At 44.1% G+C, this 25,478-nt stretch overlaps 1 protein-coding gene across 4 annotated transcripts in view; it reads right to left on the reverse strand.

Annotated features, from left to right (window-relative positions):
* The window catches only part of FAT3 (FAT atypical cadherin 3), a 485,754-nt gene that overhangs the window by 66,171 nt on the left and 394,105 nt on the right, over nucleotides 1-25,478 (reverse strand). For all 4 annotated transcript variants that reach the window (XM_069969660.1, XM_069969659.1, XM_069969657.1 and 1 more), the window contains exons 10-11: nucleotides 24,747-24,957; nucleotides 6,278-10,351 (exon numbers count right to left, since the gene is read on the reverse strand). In XM_069969660.1, the coding sequence (XP_069825761.1) occupies nucleotides 6,278-10,351; nucleotides 24,747-24,957 (4,285 nt within the window). The remainder of the gene's footprint in view (nucleotides 1-6,277; nucleotides 10,352-24,746; nucleotides 24,958-25,478) is intronic.

Below are 25,478 nucleotides of genomic sequence, written 5' to 3' on the forward strand. Positions count from 1 at the left end.
ATAGGGCTGCCAGGACAACAAGGATATGGTCTATGGCTGTAGCCACGTTCCGTTCAACACTACTACTGGTTGGAAAACGGTAATCTAAAGGAGTTCCTGGAATTAACTCTTGAAGCCACAGCAGGGAAATCGCTAGTCTATGGTCCTCAGGAAAGATTTAAGTTAAAAATTGCTGTAGTAAAAAATAGGGTCAAGCTAAGAATCTGAAGGAGACAATATAGTTGAAGGATACAAGACAAGATGAAGCCAAGGGTGAAGCCAGAAGACTTAGAAATGGATGAGCCAAAACCAGAAGCAATGCCATTAGGTGTAGAAAATGGGACTAAAGGCTAGAGCAGGGGTAGGAAACCTTGGCTCTCCAGCTGTTGCAAAACTACAGTTCCCATCAAGCCTGGACAGCCAAAGCGTCCAGGCTGTCCAGGCTTGGGCTGTAGAGCTAAAGTTCCCAACCCCTGGGCTAAAGACTAGATCAGGAACGCTCAACGAAAGAGGAGCAAGCTAAGGCCACACCATAAGTAAAGCATGGCAATGTCAGGGTTGCCAGGTTTAGGAGACTGGAGACCAGGAGGTGAGAGCTGAGTATGTGTTGTCAAAGACGTTTACCAAGTGGGCATCACGTGAATAACACACTGGAATATTCCAGGATCCTTAGACCTTCTGGATCCTTAGATCATAGAAAACATAGTCTAGCTCCTTTGTGATATACTGTACAGCCAAGCTGGGTGCACAAAGTCCATCCAGCCGATGCTGGTGCACAAGCTTTGTACTTCCAGTGCTGGACACTGTAGTTCCTTAGACCTTGGCCCGTGGAGTATGACCGTTTGGGATATTACTCCATTTAGTCTGGCAACTGAAATGTCCTGAATAGAGATGAGCCTGAGTAGAGCACGCTTGAGTCAGTTTCCTTGGCAAATGAATACCAGTGGCTGAAGAAGTTCTCTATGGCTGTATCAATGTGTGGATATCAATTTAGTGGTACCCAATATCTCACCATCTCATAATACTTGATTTTCTTTATATAAAGCTGCTAGAAGGAGATTAGTGGTCATAAATTAAATTTTTGGCGAACCAGTTATTTTTATTTTTCTCTGAAAAATGCCCAAAAAATTATGAGACCCCCCCCCACCTTCCCCCAATGACATGTGTTTAAGCTAATAATCACTGATATGTATTAGTGTTGTTCTTGATGCTTTGCCGCCACCACTTTAGGTAATGGATACCCTTGAGAGAAGCAGGGAGGCCATCACGATATGGGGATTTATTCCCGGTGGAGTAAATGAGTCCAGGTGTTCTCATGTGAGACATCCAGAGACGTCTCTTATCTAATCAGATGCAGCCACCGTGTAGCAGTGACCTATGTCAATGACTCCCATCTGCTCCTCAGAGAGCTGGCTTCCTAAACCACTCCTCGAATCACTCCACTTAGCGTGCACTCCATCACCTACCCGGAGCTCGGCAAATCAGCTCCTTAATTCATTGATTGGTTGCATGTTAATTGAATCAATTCCAAGCAATCTTAAGGTAAGAGTGGATGTGAGTGGTGTAAGAGGCTGAGAACAGACACTCCAGTTGTATCTATCTTTATCCTAAAGCACAATTTTTAAATGCAATAATGGAATTCAGTGTAAAGACCTTCTCCCCCATGCTCACCCATGGCTTTTACACCATGCTCTACTTGGGATGCCTGGCTGTGCAGGTAGACCTAGCTTATTCTGTATAAGTATAGAGAGTTTGCATACACAGTTACTTTGGTCTGTGCTGCCCACTATACATGAACTACAAAAGCGGAGACGGAGAATCTTCTCTATACTACAAGGATCTCTTATGCAGCAGTCTCTTTCTCAGTATAGTTAATCAGTCTATTTAGGGTATTATGTGTTATTTATTCTGCATGCTATTCATGTTCTATAAGTTATTTATTCTATATGCTATAGTATAGATGATCTATATGTTATTTATTCTGCATGCTATACATGATCTATATGTAGTCTATTCTGCATGCTATACATGTTCTATATGTTGTCTACTCTGCATGCTATAGTATAAATTATCTATATGTTATTTATTCTGCATGCTATACATGTTCTACATATTTTATAATCCTCAAGTTATAAATGATCCACATGTCGCCTGTTCTGCATGTTGTAAATGATCAACATATTTTAAATTCTTCATGTTATACATGATTTACATCTCGCCTACTCTGTATACTATATCCATGGCTTCCATTCCTAATATAGTTCTTTAGAATATCTGGCTAGTCACCAGTTAGTCACCCTATCCATGCTGCACACTATGCACGTCTCATAGGATCAGGGCACGATGGGAGTTGTAGTTCAGCACCAGCTGGAATTCTATAAAAAATATTGTTATACACCATGTTTCTGCTCTGTCTTCCCTGACTCTGTTTCACCTGATCCCCCTATAGTTATAATCCTATAGGTCAGGGATGGGGAAACAGTGGCCCTCCAGCTGTTGCGAAACTACAATTCCCATCATGCCTGGACAGCCAAAGCTAAAGCTTTGGCTGTCCAGGCATGATGGGAATTGTAGTTTTCCAACAGCTGGAGGGCGGAAGGATCCCCATCCCTGCCCTATAGGATTATAGTAATAATAATTCTAGATTCCACCCAAAAAAAGGTTAAAAAAGATAAAACAACGGCCATTTTTCTCCACTGAAAGGGACAGAGTAATAGTTATTATTAATTAAGCTCATTAACAGAAAGTATTAGAAGCGTCTCAGCAATTATATCGAGGGAAGGACAAACTTTATGAGGCATAGATTCATTATCTATCATGATTCAGTCAACACTGGGCCGGAATATAAAGTAGTAATGGACTGTGAGAAGTAAAAATGATGGCAAATTATTATCTGTGTCAAGTCACGTTATCACAAGGGTCAAAGGTTAGTAAAAATTGAAAAAAAAAAAAAATTCTTGCATACAAAGTGGAAGAGGGTACTCTGGAGAAAAATATATAGATTAGTTATATAGATTTGTAATTATTTCTACTTAAAAATCTCAAGTATTCCATTACTTATCAGCTGCTGTATGTCATGCAGGAAGTGGTGTATTCTTTCCAGTCTAACACAGTGCTCTCTGCTGCCACCTCTGTCCATGTCAGGAACTGTCCAGAGCAGGAGAGGTTTTCTATGCAGATTTGCTACTGCTCTGTACAGTTCCTGACATGGACAGAGGTGGCAGCAGAGAGCACTGTGTCAGATTGGAAACAATACCCCACAGGACATACAGCAGCTGATAAGTACTGGAAGACTGAAGATTTTTAAATAGAAGTAAATTACAAATCTATAAAACTTTCTGACTTGAGAACTATTTTCTTTTACTCTGTACTCCTATAACAAAATTCCGGCTATATGTCTATTCACACTGTAGGTCATTTGGTCAGTTTTTCGACATGTTTTTATGACTCTCGACTCTTGCCTTATCTGGTATTGCAGCCTAGGCCTATTTACGTGACAGAGCTGAACCGCCATATTAGATACAATGTACGGTGCTGTTCCTGGAAAATAAGCAGAACTTTTCTTTTTTCTTTTCACATAAAACACCTTAAAGAGTGAAGCTCTGGCCACCTTAAATATTATGGAATTGGGTTTTTTAAGGTAGTCTGGTGAAAGGTGAGAAACTCGCTGAGGACTTGCACCTGTATAAAGTTCCTGCCTTATGCTCATATTTCCAGAAACGGTGGCCTTGGCAGTAAAGGTCCTGCAAATGTAAAGTTTTAATAGAAGGTGGCCAACAGATGACGTTATACCAGCTGTAACAACCTAACACGTTTATAACCAGATTAGTTCAAGGTGTGTAGATCATATGGGGTGCAACCACAAGAGAACACCTTAAAGGGATATTCCGATCTCGGCTAATATAGTTATATTTGTAGGGCTTGTCAAGACAAATGTATATGCAAATACAATTATTTAGTAAACTTGTCTCCTTATCCTTTGCCTACCGTTACTGATAGCTCATTGTCTAAGCTCTCTAAGAGCAATGGTCTTACTGGTATAGTTTTGCTATACATCTCACCTCTCTCAGGATCTTTCTCAAGTATATATATATATACAGTATACTATGGGGGACATTTATGAAGACCAGCATACTCGTATACCAGTCTTAAAACAGCACGGCGACGGTCTATTACTGAGCGCCGGCCTGGGCTGAACCCCTAGAGGTGGGCCAGCCCGCCACCAGATGGAGGAAACCCCTACCCCTCTATGACACAGCTCAATTAGAATCAATGGAGCCACATCATAGAAGGGCAGGGGTTTCCTCCCACTGAGGGCAGGCCAGCCCACCTCTAGGGGTTCAGCTTGGGCCGGGGCTCGGTGCCGTGTGCAAGAACTGGGTCATGGTTCAGAAAAGGACGGCGGCACTGGCCTCCTCATGCCGGCACCATTTTATTCATGTGCAGAACTTAAAGAGAATGTATTGATGGTACATTCGCTTTAAATTAGGCCCTGCCCCTAACCGCCCAGATTCACTAAGAGGCGCATGCAGAGTGATTGGTAATAGTGTACTCATAGTTCGAGTTAGGCAATTTTCTCCGATGCAGAACGTTCTACTTTGACTTCTAGTGGCTGGAGAAGTTGGATGCTGCCCTAGGTTCTAGGTCATCCAACTGCTCTAACTGCAAGGAGTAAAATGCAGAGCAACATTGTCCAAACCTGAACAAATTGGCAAATTCGCTTTACATTAGTCGGTAACTAAGACGAGAGCTGTAACAATGGGAGTTTCTTCCGTACATCATTGTCAACATCAGCCATGATGCATAAAAAAGAGATGGCACGTTACGCTTAGGCTAGGTTCACACTGCGTTTTCAGCATCCGTTTAGCGCATCCGTTTTTTGCAAAAAACGCATGAAAAACGGATTGCAAAAAACGGATTCATTTGTGTGCATCCGTTTTTCCATTGACTTCCATTATAAAAAAAACTGATCCGTTTTTTTTTGGTGGACCAAAACGGACCAAAAAACGTTGCTGACCCTATTTTTCTGGATGTTAAAAAAAACGGATCCGTTAAACGGATGTTGAAAACGCAGTGTGAACCTAGCCTTAGAGGGTGAGTCCTACAGATGGAAGTACAATTGTTGTATTCAGACAATAAGTCCCATCCTGACCGTAGTTCCCTATAACAAGGACAATGAATTTGGGCTAATTTCTCCAGTCTCCTTCGTACATTCATTGGTATTTCCCCAACAAGCAACGGGAGTTTTTAGTTAAAATCTATATTTTTTATGCGTCACTGAAAGGGAATGTTAGCAATGTAGAAATATACAATATTCAAGCCCAAAACCAATATTTTAGTTCAAGTTATCATTCCGGCTGCCAAGTTCTCCAAAGCTTACACATTCCACTGATGCCGTATGCTGAAAATCCGATTACAGCATATTAAGGGAGTGTGAAAACTTGGAAAGATGGTCCTGGTATACTATATTTAATAACCAATGTACAATACCAAACTAAACGCTATAAAAGTAAAATCACAACATTGTGTTAAGAAATGGTATTTCATTAAAATCATAAATTAGAATGATCCGAGATGATTAAGTTCTATGAACAGTCATGGTCCAGGAGACTGCAAGAAGAATCCCCTATAGGGTCCACATTGGATATGACTTATATAAAAGTATCTATTAGAGCATGCTCAAGTCCAATTGTTTGGCATTTAAATACCCTTTGCTGAAGAAGTTGGATGCAGCCCTAGGGAGTCTGTTAAAAACCAGGGATACAGCCATAGACCTGTGGCTGTATCCATGTTTTCTCAGACTCCCAAGGATTGCATCCAACTTCTTCAGCCAACGGTATTCAAATGCCAAACAATTGGACTTGAGCATGCTCCAGCTGCGCTCATCACTAGTATCTATGTAGCATAAAACAAAATCATGCAGCACTCGTGAGAAGCATATAGAGATGTGGTGCCAGCCTTCTTGCCCTGGTCCTGGGGTTAGTATTCAGACAAACAGCCGTGATACTGCTCTGAGGGCATCAGCTACTGTACGTCATTTACTATTAGGGTGCCAGTACTAGCAGTAGTATGGGGCCAAGCAGCTAGGATGAACGATCTCTAACTGAAGGAGGAGCTACTTGGATATTTGAGGATAATAGAAGAGGGAAGAACATTAAATGGATAATTGAAGAAAAGAAACACATACTCATACGCTAAAATTGACATTATTCCTTGAAGTTCCCACGAGAAATAGGTTCTATTCTATATTTACCCTCTTGGTTGTTTTGCAATTGACTGTGATCATCGTATGACTTACCTGTAATATGGTAGCTGACTTGACGGTTTATGTCAGACGTGTCTTCATCCCAAGTACTTAGTATTCCAACCACTTCTCCTGGGGCATCACTTTCTTTGACAAATCCTTTATAAGTTTCTTGTTCAAAGATGGGTCCATTGTCATTGATGTCGGTGACGGTCACAGAGACAATGGCAGAAGTAGAGAGGGACAATGTTTCTCCAAGGTCGGCTGCTACGACAGTGAATGTATAGGTGGGATTCCTCTCGTGGTCCAGTTCTTTGAGTGTACTTATCCAGCCGGTATTTGAATCAATGGTGAACGTTTCCAAGATTTTGTCTTCTTCCCTTTCTGAAACAAGACTGTAAGTAACTTGTCCATTTGCGCCCCAGTCTGCATCAGCAGCTTTTACTTGGATAACACTGGTTCCTATGGACATACCCTCCATAATAACAGCATCATAATGTGTGGAGTCAAACAATGGCTTGTTATCATTCAGGTCTAAGATCTTGATCTCTACATCTACAGTAAGTAAGACATCAATTTTATCCAGAGGAACAGAGGCGGCCACTTTGAAATGAAACAAGGGTATGGATTCATGGTCAACTTTTTTGTCTAATTTTAACATGCCAGTGTCCCTATCGATAATAAAGATGTTGTCCTTGTTATTTTCAGGATATTCACCATTGACTATGCTGAATAAAGCCTCTTGGATAGGTTTAATATGGAATGAGTCTATAATAGTTCCAATCATAGTGTCTTCGGGGACAGAGAATGTATACTGAGGTTGGGAAAACGTAGGCAGGATGGTTTCTGAGGGTACAACGTGTATGTATACAGGAATAAGAGAGTGCTTCATAGGAATGCCCCCATCCACTGCTTTGACAAAAAATGAAAGAACTGTATTTTTTAGCTGATTAAAGTTGCCTTTTGTAACCATCCAACCATTGTCTGGGTCAATTTCCAAAAGATCAGCTACTGAAACAGAAGCCTCGCTGTATAGTGAGTAGGTGATTCGAGAGTTGGCACCATCGTCTTCATCAAAAGCCTGTACCTGGGTGACCAGGTGCCCTTTCTCTACATCAGCTTTGACACTTGCCCTGTATTCTGTAGCTTTAAATTGTGGCGCATTGTCATTTTCATCCACCACTAATACTTGGACAGTGCAAAAAGCTGCTCGGCCACCACCATCCAGAGCTCTAAGAAATATATGTATGTCCCGCTCCAGTGGATTCTCTCTATCAAGCTTTTCTGTGGTAACAATCTGACCCAATGTGTCAATATAGAATCGATTTTTGGCCAAGTCATTTATGATTGTGTAGGTGACCTGTCCGTACAAGCCAGAATCGCCATCTGTTGCCTTGACATAAATGACCTTAGTGCCAATAGGGGCGTTTTCTCTAACTTCAGTCACATAGACACTTTGGGCAAAAACAGGGCTAAAAAGATTTGCCCCAAGAATCTTCACGTGGACCTGTGCGGTACTGGTGAACAAACCATCGGACACAGAGATATTTAAGCTATGCATCGGCTCCATTCGTTGCTTACGATGGTTAGAAAGGGTTATGACACCACTCTTGCTATCCATGAAAAAGTTCATACGGTCATTCCCCGACAAGATGCTGTACTCTAATCTATCAACGTCTGTACTATCTGCATCTGAAGCCTGGACACAGGTCACAAAGTGTCCTCTTGGAGCCAGTTCACTCACATATGACTCGTAGATCAACTGATTGAAGACTGGAGGATTGTCATTTAAATCTGTTATGTAGATGGTAACCAGGACCTCACTACTTAGGGATGGAAACCCATTATCTGTTGCCCTAATTTTCAAAACACTTTGCTGGGATACCTCATGGTCCAACAAGCGAGCTGTGAGTATTAAACCACTGGTACCGTCTATGTGGAAAGAATCTGTGTTGTTAAAAATGTCCTGAACAATTTGATACCTTATGATTTTGTTGTTATCAGAGTCGGCATCTGTGGCAACCACTTGGAGAACTGGTGTCCCAATAAGAGAACTTTCAGATAAGGTGGCATTGTATGATGGAAACTGGAAAATAGGTGGGTTGTCATTGACATCATTGATACTTATGTCTACATTGACTTCAGCTCGGGCACTGGTGAGTGAATCACTGGCCCGGACAGTCAGCTTAAAGTAAGGGCTTGTTTCGAAATCCAGTGGGCTTACGACACTCAAAACACCTGTGTCAAAGTCGATGTTAAACTGGTTATATGGATCTCCATCCACAATGGTGTAAATAATCCCTTGGCCTTCTGGGCTTGTAGCGTTAATACTCAAAACTGGTGTGTGCATCTCAACGTCTTCATTGACAGACGCTGTGTAAAAGGCTTTGTCAAATACTGGCATGGCTTTGTTGACAATGGTTACTGGGAGCTCAACCGAAGCTGACAGCAAAGGATCACCTCGGTCTTTGGCAATGATAATTAACATGTACTCGATGTTAGAGAGATCTGAGTCAAAGGAATTTTTTAAGATAACACTCCCGTTCTGTTTGTCAATTTCAAAATGGCTGTAGTCGTCTTCCAAGAAAAATGACAGCTCTCCATTTTTACCCTTGTCTTTATCTATGGCAGTGACTTTATAGATTAATGTCCCGGGCTCTGCGTCAACCTGAACGGCAGCATAGTATGGAAGACCTACAAAAACTGGAGCATTGTCATTGATATCTTCGATGTTGACTTTAACAACCACCCGAGCCACACGGAGATTGTCTAATTCCCTACTTGCTTCTACTACTAGTTCATAGATCTCTTCTTCTTCTCTGTCAAAAGAAATCCCGGTGGTTTGAATAACCCCAGAGGTTGGCTTAATTTTGAATTTATTTCCTGGGTTTAATATTGTATATTTTAGTGGCTCATTCAATCTGTGGCCCACAGCATTCACAACCGCTATCTTTGTGATGTTGGTGGTGTTTTCAGCTATAGACGCAGAATAAAAATCTTGGGTGAAGTAAAGACCACTGTCCATAGCTTCTTTTACAAGTATAGTCACAATGGCAGTACTATAATATTTTCCATCTGACACTTTGACCATGAGCATATAGTGATCTTTCGATAAACTGCTGTTTTTTACTGTAATTACCCCACTGCTAGAATCAATTATGAAATGGTTGAGGTTTCCTTCTGTCAATGAATAACTCAACTCTGGGGGTATTGCTAAATCAGGGTCTCGCGCACTAACTTGGAGAACCTCTACCCCAACGTAGGTCGGTAGGAGCAAAGTGGTTTCAAAAACAGCTTCTGTGAATACTGGCGGGTTATCATTGACATCAGATACTTCAATTGAAACTTCAACTGGACTTTCGGCAGTAAGTTGTGGACTTCCGCTATCCCTTACGTGTACATGGAAATGGAAGTATGCTATGGTTTCATGGTCCAAATATGCTATAGTTCGGATGGCACCAGTGCTGGAATCTACTGTGAAATACTTTTTGGCTGTTGACTCAACAATCTGGTAAACAAGCAAAGCATTCTGGTTGCTATCTGCATCGGTGGCTCTAATCACCAAGGGATTTTTATCTGAACTCCTAACAATGCTATTTATAGGGGCTGCTTCACTGATTGTCCCGACATACTGAGAACTAAGGAAAACCGGTGGGTTGTCATTCTGGTCAAGAATCTGGATGTTGATTGTGGTGTTAGAAGCCATGCCGGCCATATTTGTTGCCTGGACAATGAGCTGGTAGGAAGATATTTGTTCATAATCAAGTGGCTTTTGGGTTGTGATGACTCCTGAGTATGGGTTGATGGAGAAGGCACCTTCTGTATTCCCAACTTTTATTTCGAAAACCAATGTGGATTGACTTATTGCAGACACCAATAAAACCGGTGTGCCCACCTCTACGTTCTCCTGGACCTCAGCCTGATATTCCATCTGGGTGAATTTGGGATTTGAATTATCTGACATGGACAAGGAAATTCTAACAATAGCGGCAGCAGAGAGCGGTGGGCTTCCTCGATCAGTGACTTTGACGGACAGTACAAATTGACCCATCGTGGAAAAGTCCGGCTCCTTTGACACGGTGATGATGCCAAGAACTGGCTCAATTTTAAACATATTCCCAGTGTTGCCTAAAAGATAGAAAAAAAAATATCAAAATTTTTTTGAAATAGTAAAAATAATCCATCCAGTAGTTACACACGTCAATTTGTACATGCTCGGGACGGCCTTACAACACAAGGTTACTCTGTAGGGAGATGGATTGCAGGCTACTGTATGTCACCGATATTAGATGATGTGCCTAGTGAAGTGTGAAGGATCAGGTCACTACTGACAATTTATTCGGAGACAGGCCGAGTGCTTTATGAGTTGCAATTACGGAATACGGGCACGTATGTGCCTCAATAATCCAAAGGACATAAAACGCTACAATAACTTACACTTTTCTCTTTTTTTAATTTAAATGTATATTATTTACTATCATTGCTTATATAGCTCAAAAATATTCCACCCACCATTAAACTATTCACATTAGTTTTTGTCTCAGTCTAATTTCACTCTGTTAGACTGTGGACAATGTCATAGGAAGCTGATTAACCTGTCAGTGTGTTGTGACGGTAGAAATGTGCACACATACAAGCTCCATGCGGACGTTACCCTTGGTTGATATTGAACCCAGGATGATGGGGATAACCACTGAGCCGGGGGCGGATCGACACTATCCGTGCGGACAGTGCTCCTAACGCACCCCCCCCCCCCCCCCCCCCGTGCTCATCTCTAGAGAGAACCCGTGTCATCGGTTTAAAAAATATTTTTTTCCAATAACAGGTCCATTCTTTTTTTTTCTCAGCTCTAGGCTTTTTGCTTTATCTACATTGAGTCCTCACAATATCTTTCGATCGGATGAAGAAACTTGACCTACCTAACAAAGTGTACCGCCTGTCTGTACAGTATACAAACTACAACAAACAAGTATTGTTGGCTTGAACATATTTCACGATAGATGCCGGAAAACCATCAGTCATTCAAATCCACTGACAATATAAATGTATTATGAACAGAGAAAAGAGGAAAAAAGAAGAGACGCCGATCCACAATACAATGTCTTTGAAAAGGCCGGGATGAAATGTGAGAAAGTATATTTTCCCTCAGAGCGTAACAAATCCATGAAACAGCCGCCAAACATCGTCCATGTAGGGAAATAAATTAGCAGAATTTAGAATTACATGGGGCATAAATATAGAGCCCCGGGGACCTGACACTGGTATACAGGGCTATCAAATCACTACACAAGCTTCACATCCTGCTATTTGTATCTCATATATTTGCTTAGAGCTTCAAAATGGCTGAAATCTGATGTCACCCGCAATGTATGATGGAATCTATGGTGTTTTGAGTCATGTATTGAGTATTGAGTTTAATGGTCGTAACTGGGATGGGAGTGGACATAGACTCCCTCTCGCTACATTAGGGTAACTATCTTACAACTTTAAAGGGAGCCTGTCACTTTAAAAATGTAGTACTATCTGCCAGCAGCATGCCACAGATGTACATTATGGGAGGCATTTATTAAGTCCGGCGTTTTTTACGCCGGACTTAAAAATGCCCCCGCAGCTCCGGCGGTACGGGGATTTATGTAGAGGCGGACTGCCTGTACATAAATCCTGTGCGCGCCGGTGCGCACCGCCGAAAACCTACGCCAGCTGAGGACTGGAGTAGGTTTTCGGCGTACATTTGGGCGGAACGGATGATAAATCGCGCGGACTCTGAGTCCGCGCCCTCCGTTCCGCCCACTTCCCGCCTACTTTCCGCCCCCTTTCCGCCCCCTGGCGTACTCGGCGGAAAGTGCCGATTTGCGATTATTTTATTCGCAAATCGGCCATTTGCGTATAAAATAATACGCAAATCGGCACTTTCCGCCAAAAATCATCCGTCCGCCGGATGATACATGTGGCCCTTTGTGTGTTAAAATATACCACTTGTGGATTATTAGTTGAAATCCCTGCTCAACTGATGATTAGGAGTCCAGTGGGCTGTCCTACTTACTGAGCACACAATGAAGGAATTATTATTAAGTGTGTGTGTGGGGGGGGGGGGGCGGGGGAGCTATCATTATTATTATTATTATTATGTAAGACTTTGAAAGGGGCTTCGAGGGCACTGCTTAGATTGTGTGCAGAGATGTGTCTGAGCTGTAGCTGGAAGAAGTCATCATGGTGGTCTTGCCTTGGATAAATAAATGGGAAAAACAGAGAACAATCAGAGGAGACATCACCTGTAGTAACTGGATGTAACTGCACTGTATTCACTTCTTACTGTGTAAAATGGATATCTGACTATTACTTAGTGAGTGTGTTACTTAGCGGTATCTCATCCTTACTTTGAGGTATCTAAGCCTGTTGTCTTTTAGATATGCTCTCTCTGTTTCAATGAAGGAAACATACCTGGCATAAACTAATACATTGTACAGGATCTGCAGGGGTGGAGCATTAACAAGTCCAGACCCGCCCCCCCAGAACATACATAAAGAATAATGCAGTGTTTTTGTTTTTTTAAAGAGTGAAACACAATATTGTACGGTTGGCTTTGGCATTAGCTGTCTGTTCTCTAGATGGCTAGAGGGCTGCCCTTAGGACTTTGCAATCTGTATGGTATCACTTTTCTGCTTTCTCTTGCTGTAGTATTCAAGGCTTGTGACTATCTCCTGAAAAGCAGTGTTATGGAGACACGTTCCAGCGCTGTTATTTATTTATGTATGAAGTGACTGTATGATGGTCTATATGATGGCATGACTTATTTATGGTGTCGCCATGTTATTGCTATTACTCATCTTCATCCCAAACCCCATCTGACCACTGACACTATTATATGTTTCCCTGTGACATTTAGAAAATGTCATTGATTTCACAAAATTTGTCCAACGTGTGAAATGAAAACTGTGAAATGTAGACATTTGCAGATACAAAGATCGTAGATAATTAAACTTCTGAAAGTTCACCATACAGGATGGGAAACACGTCCAGAAGTCTGTAAAATACCGAGAATTATACTCACCGATGGGCTATAACCCACTGACGGGTGAAGTAAATAACATGGATTATCTGGTGACAATAGCGCCTGTCAGGGAGTGTGAAATATTAGGCAGAAAGTGAACAGTCAGCTCTTGATGTGTTCAAGTTGATGAGTGGGAAGCAAGAAACAAGAAAGAGTAAGGATCGGACCAGAGCTACATTGTGATTAGAGATGAGCGCAACTCAAGCTTGCTCGAGTCTGATCATTCGGCATTTGACTACTGTTGGCTGACGATGTTGGATGTCGCCCTAGGGAGTCCAGGAAACACGGATACAGCCATAGGCCATAGGTTGTATCCATGTTTTCTAGGACTCCCTAGGATTGCATTCAACTAGAGGTGAGCGAACCTCGAGCATGCTCGAGTTCATCCGAACCTGAGTATTTGGCATTTGATTTTAGCGGTGGCTGCTGAAGTTGGATAAAGCCCTAAGACTATGTGGTAAACATGGATATAGTCATTGGCTGTATCCATGTTTTTCAGACAACCTTAAAGCTTTATCCAACTCCAGCAGCCGCCACTAATCAAATGCCGATTGGGGTGAGTGATCCCAACCTTGAGGGAGGTATTTGTCTATAGTTTTAAATTTTAAGCCAAAGGCTAAGATACCTTGCTTGCCCAAAAGGTAAAATTTAACTTTTATTATTTCTTCATTAAAAAGGGAAAAATAGATGTGCAGTGATTGTGTATTTACAGTGTTAGTTAAAATAGACACACACTGATGTATCCATAGTTGGGTTTATTGTGCGTTCAACAGTTTGTATGTCCCTGGATAATTGTCCAATATTGGGATCTTGCTTGTTGCCACTGAAGGGGAGGTGTGGAATTACCCACTGGTCTCTATGGCCGACTATGGAATGCAATGGGGATTTCTAGGGGTCCTCAATGATATGTCGCGGGCCCGCGATATTTATGCACAGAATGAGGATATACCCTTTGGCGTTATCTTTATTTTATTTTTTTTTTCTCAGATGCGCTATGAACTTTAAATCATTTTCTCTCCATTGCATTTTTAACGCGGCATATGTTGGTGAATGACGGCTAGTTCAGCAGTTATTAATTGTGTATAAGCTGCTGATACTCTAAATGTATAGTGTAATCGTTGCCGTCACTCAAAGGAGATATAGGGAGGTAGTAAAATATCGTTATCGCCGCTTATTGCGTGCAAGTGTTCACTGTACTCAGTGACTTAAGTCATACTTGTCACCGCTTGCTGCGTGCGGCTAGACTCAGTGGCCAATGACTTAGAGATAGCACACTTAGTATTGCTATCTGCTATGGCCCGTTTGTATGCGGTGGCAGCTCAGCCCTACAGTCATACGCCAGTTCAACGTGTGCTTGCTCACATCGGCGGCTGGGAGATGAACCTATATGGGTTATATCTATCTCCTAATGGGCTAACTGCTCACAACGGCGGGTGCTGAGACTTGCGATCTAGCCTTGCCTGCTTCTCCGTACACTATCTCCTAATAGGCTAACTGCTCGCAACGGCGGGTGCTGAGACTTGCGATCTAGCCTTGCCTGCTTCTCCGTATACTACACCCTACAATACACAATGCTGCTATTAACTGCCAACTAGGACATCATTATCAGTGTGTCTCTAGATTAAAATTGCCATTGCCGGGGGCGTGGCGAACCGCCGATGAGAGCAGCAGCTTAGGAGGAGAGCTCCCGGCCATCCAGCTACATCTGCAGCCAGAACACAGGCTATTACCGGCGACTTACCCCCATGTATGGAGAGGAGGATCAGGGAGACCCCCGGACCATCCTGTAAGTCCCAGGAGACGGACCCCGACTCCCCAACGGTCCCCCCGGACGCCGCGCGTTCAGCAGTGGTGCTGCGGCCCAGGCCTCGTGACACGTGGCGGCGGGTTATCCTTGCCTCTGACGGTCCGGGAGGTGCATCGGGCCGGACCCGCAGCTTGTCCCGTGTCCGCAACCTCCGGGGAACGGAGCGGTGCAGCAGTAGCCGCCCCAGCTTGCACAGGGCCGCAAGTGCGACTGAGAGAAGAAGTGAGGCGCCGCCATCTTGCGGCCCACACCGCATACCTCTACTACGCCACAGCTCCACCGGTGTCCCCCCTGGGTCTTCTCCTACTACCGCAGGTACTCACTCCGGCACATTGGAGATCTATAAGGACCTCAGCCCACGTATACCTCTCCCTCCCCCCACCATATCTGGGTCACTGCCTAGTGACCCTTCAGTCTTAAAGGGCCAGCAGCGTATATCACAGTACATGATGGCTGCCACTACTAAATCTCAGAAAGGGGATAGGGTGAAGAGGGGAGGACAGACAATGGCGTCTAAGTCATCTGAGCCCAATACCCGCTCTGCCTCACAAAGAGAAGCTGACTGGCCTCACACTGACTCTGACTCCAAGACTTCTGTGGTGGGCTCCAGGTCCCAAGGAGAGATTCATGACATTTTATCTCAACTGCCGACTAAACAGGACTTTCAGTCCCTGATTTCTGAGGTGAAGGAGGCCTGTAGAGTGGAAATTGCGGAGGTCCAGAAAGATTTACAGCATATATCCCTGAGAGTGGATACTCTTGAAAATGACCATGACTCCACCAGGGACTACATCGGTGCCTTATGCTCCACTGTGTCTACCCAGGCTCTTGCTCTTGATGACATGCAGCGCCATATTGAAGATCTGGATAATAGGGGCAGGCGCAACAACATCCGCATACGGGGTCTCCCTGAGGCGACCCAAGATACAGACCTGATGGACACTTTGGAAGGTCTATTTAACACCATACTAGGTGAACCACCCAGTCACAAAATTAAATTTGATAGGGCTCACAGAGCTCTTCGGCCTAAGCCTACCAATGGGTCACCGAGAGATGTCATTTGTTGCCTACATGACTATACCATCAAAGATGCAATTATGGCAAAGGCACGCTCTCTCCGCGAATTAGACTTTGACGGTGCGTCACTACAACTTTACCCCGATCTGTCATGGATAACCTTGCAGAAGCGCCGCCTCCTCCGCCCACTCCTAACCACTCTACGGGATTATGACGCTTCATACCGGTGGAACTTTCCCTTTGCCCTATCTGCTCGTAGGGATGGCAGATCCGCTGTCCTACGTAATCTAGCAGACCTCCAGAAGTTTTGTGATCTACTTGATATCCCGGTTCCCAAGATCTCGGACTGGACTGTTGCGCCCCCACCCCCACCTCCTCCGCCAGTGTGGCAGTCTACACGTCTGAAGAGGAGACGTCCTCGTTCTGGAAATTCTGGACCCGACCCAGGGGCAGAACTGCCTAATGCTCCCTGAGACCCCTGCAAGGACCTGACTTGCCATCTGTGGTCCCCTGCTGGTCCTCTCACACTGTTGCCGAGAAGCTTTGTTACTTTCACCTGGCTTATTTTAGAGTTCTAGAGTTCCTCCATAGCTGGATGGCCTGAGTTCCATACCTGATGTTGTATATCATCATATATCTTTTATTGGTGATTCCTTCCCCCCCCTTAAGGGGATCCTGTTGCTCAACCTATTGGTTGTGTCTTATCTTATGTTCCACACCGAGTTTCCGCTCCTTTTTCTGTTTTTCCCCACTTCCTGGCACCATATACCCAGGACCTGAGCCGAGTGCTCTGAACCCTCTGGGGTTCATGTTTTGTTTGTCTTGTGTTCATGTTGTCTTTGTCGATTCTCCCCCTCCCTTTTGTCTCCTTCCCTTCCTCTCTAGGGTTCCTGCTGAAGAGACTACGTTTCAGGTCATGACACAGACAGGACTTGCCAATCGTAAGACACCTTCTGGATGGGTAAGCTACTACATTCGCTTGGTCGTGACAGCATACTATCCCTATGGCTAAGTGTGTGACACTGAATGTAAATGGCCTTAATTCTAATGTAAAGCGTAGATTAGCTCTAAGGGAAATACAACAAGCAAAGGCTGATGTAGCGTTCCTCCAGGAAACCCACTTTGATAGGGATGCTACATTTGCTTTTGCCAAGCATACCTTCCCCACAGTCGTAGCCGCATCTAGTGGCTCTAAGCGAGCTGGTGTAGCGATTCTCTTTTCCCGCTCATTTCCCATCCAAATCTCCTCCTCCTTCTCGGATCCGGGAGGTCGCTTTGTTATAGTAGAAGGTCAATTACATGGGAAACCCCTTATATTTTGTAATGTTTACGCCCCCAATAAATACCAAATCCCCTTCCTCCGCAGGGTGCTCAATAAACTCGCAAAATACCCGTCAGCCCCCAGAGTACTGGGAGGCGATTTCAACTTGTCCTTTTCTGAGAAGTTGGATAGACATTCAATTTTAAGTCGTCCAGTACCTGCTAATCAGGCAAGGCTGTCAGCTGAATTCCGTAAGCTTATCCGCAGACACCATCTATTTGATCTCTGGCGTATTGACCACCCTGCGGAGAGGGAGTACACGTTTTATTCACACCCACACCGCGTACACTCTAGAATTGACTACTTCTTTGGCAATGTCCCTACTGTGCGCCTCCTCGAAAGTGCTTCTATCGACCCGATTTCCTGGTCGGATCACGGCCCGGTGTTGATATGCCTCAAAAGTCTGAAATCTCCCACCCGCCAATGTCATTGGCGCTTGAATGAGAGCTTACTAAAATATCCACTTTCCCGCGATTCGATCAAATCATGCCTTGCCACATATTTTCTAGAAAATAGTGGAACAGTCACCGCTGAATCGACCCTGTGGGAAGCCCATAAGGCTGTCGTCAGGGGACATTGCATAGCCCTTAGCTCACGACAGAAGAAAGACTCCCAGCTGGCAATGTGCAATGCTAAACGAGACATTCAGACCCTAGAACGCTCCCTTGCCCAATCCCCCTCCCTTCGGACACTGAGGAAACTTGTAGCGGCGAGAGCCCGTCTGAAGGAACTGTCACTCTCTAAAGTTGAAAAGCTACTTGTTTACTCTAAACAGCGATTCTATGAGAAGGGCAACAAAGCACACACGCTACTGGCGAAAATGCTAAATGATAGGGCGTTAGCTCAGTCTCTTCAGGTCCTTAGGGATTCCGGTGGGCGACTCCACTATAACCCTGCTGATATTTCCTCCCTCTTCCTACAGTACTACACTGATCTCTATTCTTTACCCTCTACCCTACCCTCTGACCCGGTTGCTCGATCTCAGCGCATCGTGGAGTTCCTGTCTGACTGCAACTTACCGACCATACCTGCAGATGCCTTGGAGACTTTAAATGCGCCTATTACGGAAGAGGAGCTCTCGGAAGTACTGAAATCTCTCCCGTCGGGACGAGCACCTGGGCCAGATGGATTTACTTACCTTTACTACAAAACCTTTTCCTCTGAGTTATCCCCCCGGCTTCTCTCACTCTTTAACTCCTTTATGCAAGGTTCTGCTATCCCCACGACACTGTCCCACTCGTACATTACACTTATCCCCAAGCCTGGAAAGGACCCCTTAGAATGTGCCAATTACAGGCCTATTTCCCTTTTAAACTCAGACTTTAAAATCTTTACTAAACTACTTGCCACCCGCCTAGGCTATTGGCTACCTTCGCTTATCAATGCTGACCAGGTAGGCTTTGTGCCTGGACGACAGGGGGGGGACAACACTCGACGTGCCATTGACATCATTGATGCAGTCAATCAGCAGTCAGAGAGGGCCTTAATACTTAGTTTAGATGCTGAGAAAGCATTTGACCGCCTAGGGTGGCCATTCATGTTCGAGACCCTCCGTTGCTGTGGTTTTCGGGGACCCTTTCTGGCTGCGATTTAGGCCTTGTATGCACGACCTACTGCTGCCATTAAATTCCCACATATGATGTCTGGGACCTTTCCAATTCGGAATGGCACCCGCCAGGGCTGCCCGCTCTCCCCTCTTTTGTTCGTCCTTTGTATCGAACCCCTGGCGGCGGCCATCCGGAATTGCCCAGACATCCGTGGTGTATCGGTCCGAGGCAAGGAGTCCAAAATCATGCTCTTCGCAGATGATGTCCTTCTCACCCTGTCGTCCCCTCATACGACCTTGCCAACGCTTAGGGCCTTGCTCTCCCGGTTTGGGGTACTCTCCGGTTATAAAGTAAATACCTCTAAATCCGAAATCATGCCCCTTAACCTCCCCAAATCCACAATAACACACCTTCGATCTGTTTTTCGGTTTAAATGGTCTGAGTCTTCTATAAAATATCTAGGAATTCATCTTACACCTACGTACTCTTCTCTATATACAGCCAACTATCCTGCTCTTTTTAAAGAACTCAGGGCCCTTTTGTCCAAATGGAACTCCCATTTCATCTCCCTCATGGGTAGAGTAGCTTCGGTCAAGATGACGATACTCCCAAAGTTGCTTTACTTCTTTGAGACCCTTCCAGTTCGCATACCCCTCTCCGAGATAAAAACATTACAACGGGACATTTTTAAATTCATCTGGGCAACAAGGCGCCATCGTATTCCAGCTTCGGTTATGATGAGTAGTAAAACACAAGGAGGTCTTGCGGTTCCAAATATCCTACATTACTATTATGCTACTCACTTACGACAAATTACTGCATGGTCTAAGTACCTGGCCTATAAGAAGTGGGCCGAGATTGAAAAAATATGGCTAGCGCCCTTTCATCCTAACTCCTTTCTTTGGCATCCCTCTCCGCCTTCCTCTTCCCATTTAAATCTACTTGGCCCCATTAACTTCACTTTGCACATTTGGTCCACTTGCTCCTCTAAATTCAAACTTTACTCTAAGACGTCCCCCCTAAATTCTTTCCTTCTTTATCCCGACTTCCAGCCTGGTTTACAGTCCCACATAGTTAGGCTATGGGGTTCCAAAAAGCTGTTCCAGTTCGCTGACATTGTAGACCCGCTTACACGCACCCTTCTCCCCTTCCATAAGATCGTGGATAGATTTGAACTACCGTCCTCAGAGCAATATACCTATTTACAGATCCGCCATTTTATGCTGTCTCGCCTGGGATCCCTCATAGTCTCGAAACCATCTGCCTTTGAACAATTAGTGAGAGGGGGCACTTCTACATCTGGTTTGATATCAGATATTTATCGAATTCTTAATTCACCCTCTGATGGCTCCCAGGCTAGACATCGCTACATGGATAAGTGGGAAGCAGCACTGGGCAGACAGCTCCCACCAGAATGTTGGGCTGTGATATGGGAGAGGGCGGCAAAATCCTCTATCTGCACCACATATAAGGAATCCCACTATAAGCTGTTAATGCTATGGTACCATACACCGGAACTCCTCCATAAGCTAAATAATAATATCTCTCCACTTTGTTGGAGGTGTACAGGTAGTGTGGGGTCGCTCCTCCATATATTTTGGGATTGCCCCCTTATCCGTCCATTTTGGGTGGAGGTTTGCGGGTTGGCCTCGACAGTCTTGGGCACTACCATTGATAGGGACCCAGGAATTTGTCTCTTGAATTTGTTCCCGAAGACCCTCCGGAAAAAGCAGGCAAAGTTATTACTTCCTATCCTAACGGCGGCCAAGTCCTTGATTGCTCGTGCATGGAAGCAAACGTCCCCTCCTTCCCGGCCATGTTTGCTTACCAGAATTCGGGAGTTGCGATCCCTAGAAAAGCTTACTGCTTCCCTTAATAATGCCATTGATAAATTTGAATCCGTATGGCTTCCGTGGGATACCTTTGCTATGACCTCCTCTTCTGGCAGTAGACCCTAGTCTCCCCGTCTCCCCCACCTCCCCTCCCGTCCCTTTCCTCACCTCCTTTGTATTGAGTCCTGTGTCAGTCTATCTGTGTTGTATGTGTGTCAAAGGGTTTCATTCTTGGGCTGCAGTTAGGATATAATCCCATACCTGGGCCATGAGTAACAGTAATTTTTCCTCTGCTGACAGCTGTTGCATTATCCTCATATGCTACCTTTCTCTGTAGAAATACGCTGTACCATTATGATCATGTCAGAGCTAATTGTTACCACTGTTACCTTATACCCGTGCCTGATATGTTTTCTACTACTGATACCCCATTGTCCTATTGTTTTGTATATTATTCTATACATGTTTTGTATTCCTTTGTTATGTCTTTGCTAAAAAATTTTGCAAAATCTTTTCAATAAAAATACAGTTATAAAAAAAAAAAATTGCCATTGCCATCTTTCTGACTAGTTTCGTCGGAGTTTCCCGACTTTTTCAAAGTATTGGCGTTCAAATGCCGAGCGCTCGGGTCTAGATGAACTTGAGCATGCTCGAGGTTCGCTCATCTCTACATGCAACGTTTTCAGCCACTGGTTGTCAAATGCCAAACGATCGGACTTGAGCATGTTGGAGTTGCGCTCATCTCTAGTTGTGATGTCTAGACTGGGTCCAAAACGGCAGGTATGGGGTGTATTTAGTATGTTGTGGTTAGTACCTAAATAAGGTTCATCGAGGGAAAAGGGACAGGGTCATGGGTGACTAAGGCTCATTGATGTGTGTAGGTTGAACGCTAGCCCATCTAGTCTAATCCCACAAAAAAGCTGCTGTAGAGCAAACTGCTGAAAAAGTTCCTGCCGGCTTTGATAGAGAGGTATCAGATCAGACAGGGCAGGGACGTTGTATCTGCAGATTGGTTAGCCCAACCATGTTGACCCCTGTCCACCGATAGAGCATTAGAAGTGGATCGTGGAGGAAATGAAGAAGACACCTCTTCTGATGGGTCATGTTCTTTATTATGTGGATGTTTGGGTGCGTGTGTGTCACTTACCTGGGGAAGAGATGGCACCAGGATGCACTATGGGAAAAAAGACAAGATGGGGGGGGGGGGGGGGGGGGCAGTGTGATGGGCAATGTTCTGCTGGAGACCTTGTGTCCTGGCATCATGTGGATAGTACTGCAACACCGAACACCTACCTAACCCTTATACACACCAAGTCGTCCCCCCCCCTTTCGTTGCAGCAGGTAATGCCCAAATTTCTAATAATTTCAGCAGATAATGCCCAAAGATCAAGATTGTGACTCAAATCTCAATTCAATCCATCATCTGTGGGATGTGCTGGAGGGCTCTGGGGTCCAGGCCTCAACTGGTCACATAATCAAAACAGTTTGATAGATCGGAGATAGATAGATAGATAGATAGATAGATAGATAGATAGGAGATAGATAGATAGATAGATAGATAGATAGATAGATAGATAGATAGATAGATAGGAGATAGATAGATAGATAGGAGATAGATAGATAGATAGATAGATAGTCATAAATTCAGAGGGGGTAGCCAGTTATTCCTAAGGTCCTATGGTCTGTATGCCTAGACAATAAGACTTACTGAACACTTCTAACTTAATAAACCTCAGTTCTTTAAGTGCCTCGTGAGTTTCCTCTGAGTTTTCCAATTTCCTCCCACACCAAAACATATTACAGATGAATTGGCTTCCTACGACATTACCCCCAGTAAATATAATAGGGAAATTAGATTCCGTGCCCACCGAAAACAGGAAATTTTATTAGTGGTTATTACGATCTGTGTACACCGCTGTGGAATGTGTTGGAGCCATATAACTAAATCACGGTTATAGGTTGTGAACGGTTTAATGATGTACTCCTAAAGCAATATCCCGCAAAAACAAGCGCTGCCAATTCACGGCTGACTGCTGGAGGTTGTTTTATGTATTAGTCATGTACAGTAATATAGCCTGGAGGCGCGCTCAGTGCAAACAAATACACAATTATATGGCTGGCTACGGACCCAGGCTGCGGACTGCTAAAACAATCTGCCTAATGAGAATACCATACCGAGGTATAAAATGTCATGTACAACACAATGCCACAGATACAGACGGCTCGCTGCAAATGGTTTCCTTCCCTGCAGATGTTTCTGGGGACTGAACCATGTGCATGTAATGTAGATTTATATACGAGAACCTGACACCCAGTGCACTCACTCAGCTATATGAGGGTTCAGTACATCCCCTGGAGTAATAGAAAGGACTGTGTACTGATCATGTCTGAGTATAACTAGCAGGGTACAGGTAATAAAGGTGAGGGGCCCAATAAAGGGTTAAATGAACTTGCCGAACTGGTCGGGTTTGGCATTGTTCTCCGAACCTTAACACTCGGCATTTAAATTCAGACGGCTGGAGAAGTTGGAGGCCCCCTAGGTAGTCCTGAAAAACATGGATATGGCTGTATCCATGATCTCCTGATAGCCCTATGGCGCCATCCTACTTCTCCAGCTGCCGAGAGTCTAATGCCGAGCGCTCAGGTTTGGATGACGACCAATTCGGCAAGTTCACTCAATACTTCTTCTGGATCCCCAATGCAAAATTTCTTACCGGGTCTAGAACTATGACACTGGTTTTGGTCAACTGGACTTTTGGGTCAAAGGGTAATATAGAATGCAATAGTCTCAGGAAAGGAGTAACTTCAAGGTCCTAGGGCCTCCAGCTACAGTATAATGCATCACTTATAACAGTGGGTCAACAGAACAGGATAAGGGTAGCAGATAGGGGCTGTGTAATAGGGGCTAGCAGCCAGCCAACAAATGAGAAAATGCTCATTCGTTGGGTGATTGGGCTGTACTGCCCTGATGAAAAATCATTGACTTTCAGTGGCTAGTATTTAGCGGACTTGCCAAATTGTTGGGTCCCAGCAATGTTTTCCAAACCTGAATGCTCGGCATCCTAGGGATTCCTGGAAAACATGGATACAGCCATACGCCCGAGGCCTGGCAGCCTATAGCATTCGAGTTTGGAGAACGTTGCCAAACCTCAACAGTTTGACAAGTCTGCCCAATTCTATCGGTGGCACATCTACCTGTGTACAAAGGCATGTACAGCCCACCGGAGGACTGGAGGATCCTCCGGTGGGCACCTAGCTCAGAATCGGCAGTAACACTGACTGACAGGTTGTTTCTCAATGGTTCTTCATTAGTGGGCCCCAGGTACCCCAGTCCAACACTGTATGTTGTAATGCAACCTCTGCATGCCTTATGTATATGATCATGTTTTTTATTGAAAAGATTCAGCTGTTGACATGAAGCAATGCAACATGGGGAAAAAAGTATGCAGATTAGCTGTGAAAAACCCTCACATATCCTTTCCTCTTTGTTTTCTATTCACTGTTGTAGGGTATGTTCACACTGAGCAAATTTGGCGGAATTTCGCTATCCTCCACTCAAAGAATTGACATTCGTGAGCCAGTGTGAACATACCCTTATACTAGATGGACTAGATGGATTTTTGTGTAGCTGAGAAGGTTTCAGGAGAGAACAGCTATATGTAGGCTGCTGGAAGGTGAGGAAGATGCTATACCCCCTAATATGATGGAATACACAGTCACAATATTTACATATATAGGTAGCCAAAATATTTTCAGATAGTCTCATTAAATATAGGTGTACTGCCTATCCTTTTTCATCAGTGATCCCCAAGTGGAAAAACTACAGCGTCCAGCATGCCATGACATCCGCAGACATCCTGGAAATTGTAGTTTTGCAACAGCTGGAAAGCGGCAGATTGGGGATCACTATTTTCCATAGTACTGTCAACAGTGAGACTTTGTTAGTACCTGTTTCTATAGAGTATATAAGTTCGGCATTCTCTCCCTTGTCTCGGTCCAAGGCAGTGACCTGTATAACGGCTGAGCCGATGGCGGCCGACTCAAACACCGAAGCTTCATACAATGGACTGGTGAAGTACGGACTGTGGTCATTGGCGTCCTCTACCGTGATTGTAACTCGAGCCAGGTTCCGTCTGTATGGGAATTCCTGATCCTTGACCTTTGGCAAAGAATGGAGAAAAGATTGTGAATTATTCATAAGCGGAGCTTTTGTTTTGTCAATAAGCATTACTGCCGCAGCGGGTCAGCTGAAGTCAGAGCAAATTCGGAGTAAAGAGGAGCGAGCCAAACTATGCGCAGATGTGAGCCGACCTGCTGCTGCTGATAAGGACTTTCTATTAAAATGGAAATATCACATTTGGAATAAATATTTTTACATGTGTGAACTACGGCTGGCAACGGAATAATTTCACACTGAGTGTTCATGAATGTCTCAATAATATCATTAAAATGATTTAAAATAGATTTACATAAGTTGTAACTCCATTTACTAATTCAGACTCGAAATTTCCTGCAGAGACATAGAATAAAAAGGCAAAATTCTGCCTGTCCGCAGTCACCAGCAGAGGGAGCTCAGGAGCTTACTGCATACATTTAAATAGTAAACACTGGATATTTAAACCCTTTTGTTTGCTGCTCCTTGCATTCTAAGGTGTATATATATATATATATATATATATA

Source organism: Dendropsophus ebraccatus, chromosome 5 (assembly GCF_027789765.1).
Source record: "Dendropsophus ebraccatus isolate aDenEbr1 chromosome 5, aDenEbr1.pat, whole genome shotgun sequence".
NCBI classification, from domain to species: domain Eukaryota; kingdom Metazoa; phylum Chordata; class Amphibia; order Anura; family Hylidae; genus Dendropsophus; species Dendropsophus ebraccatus.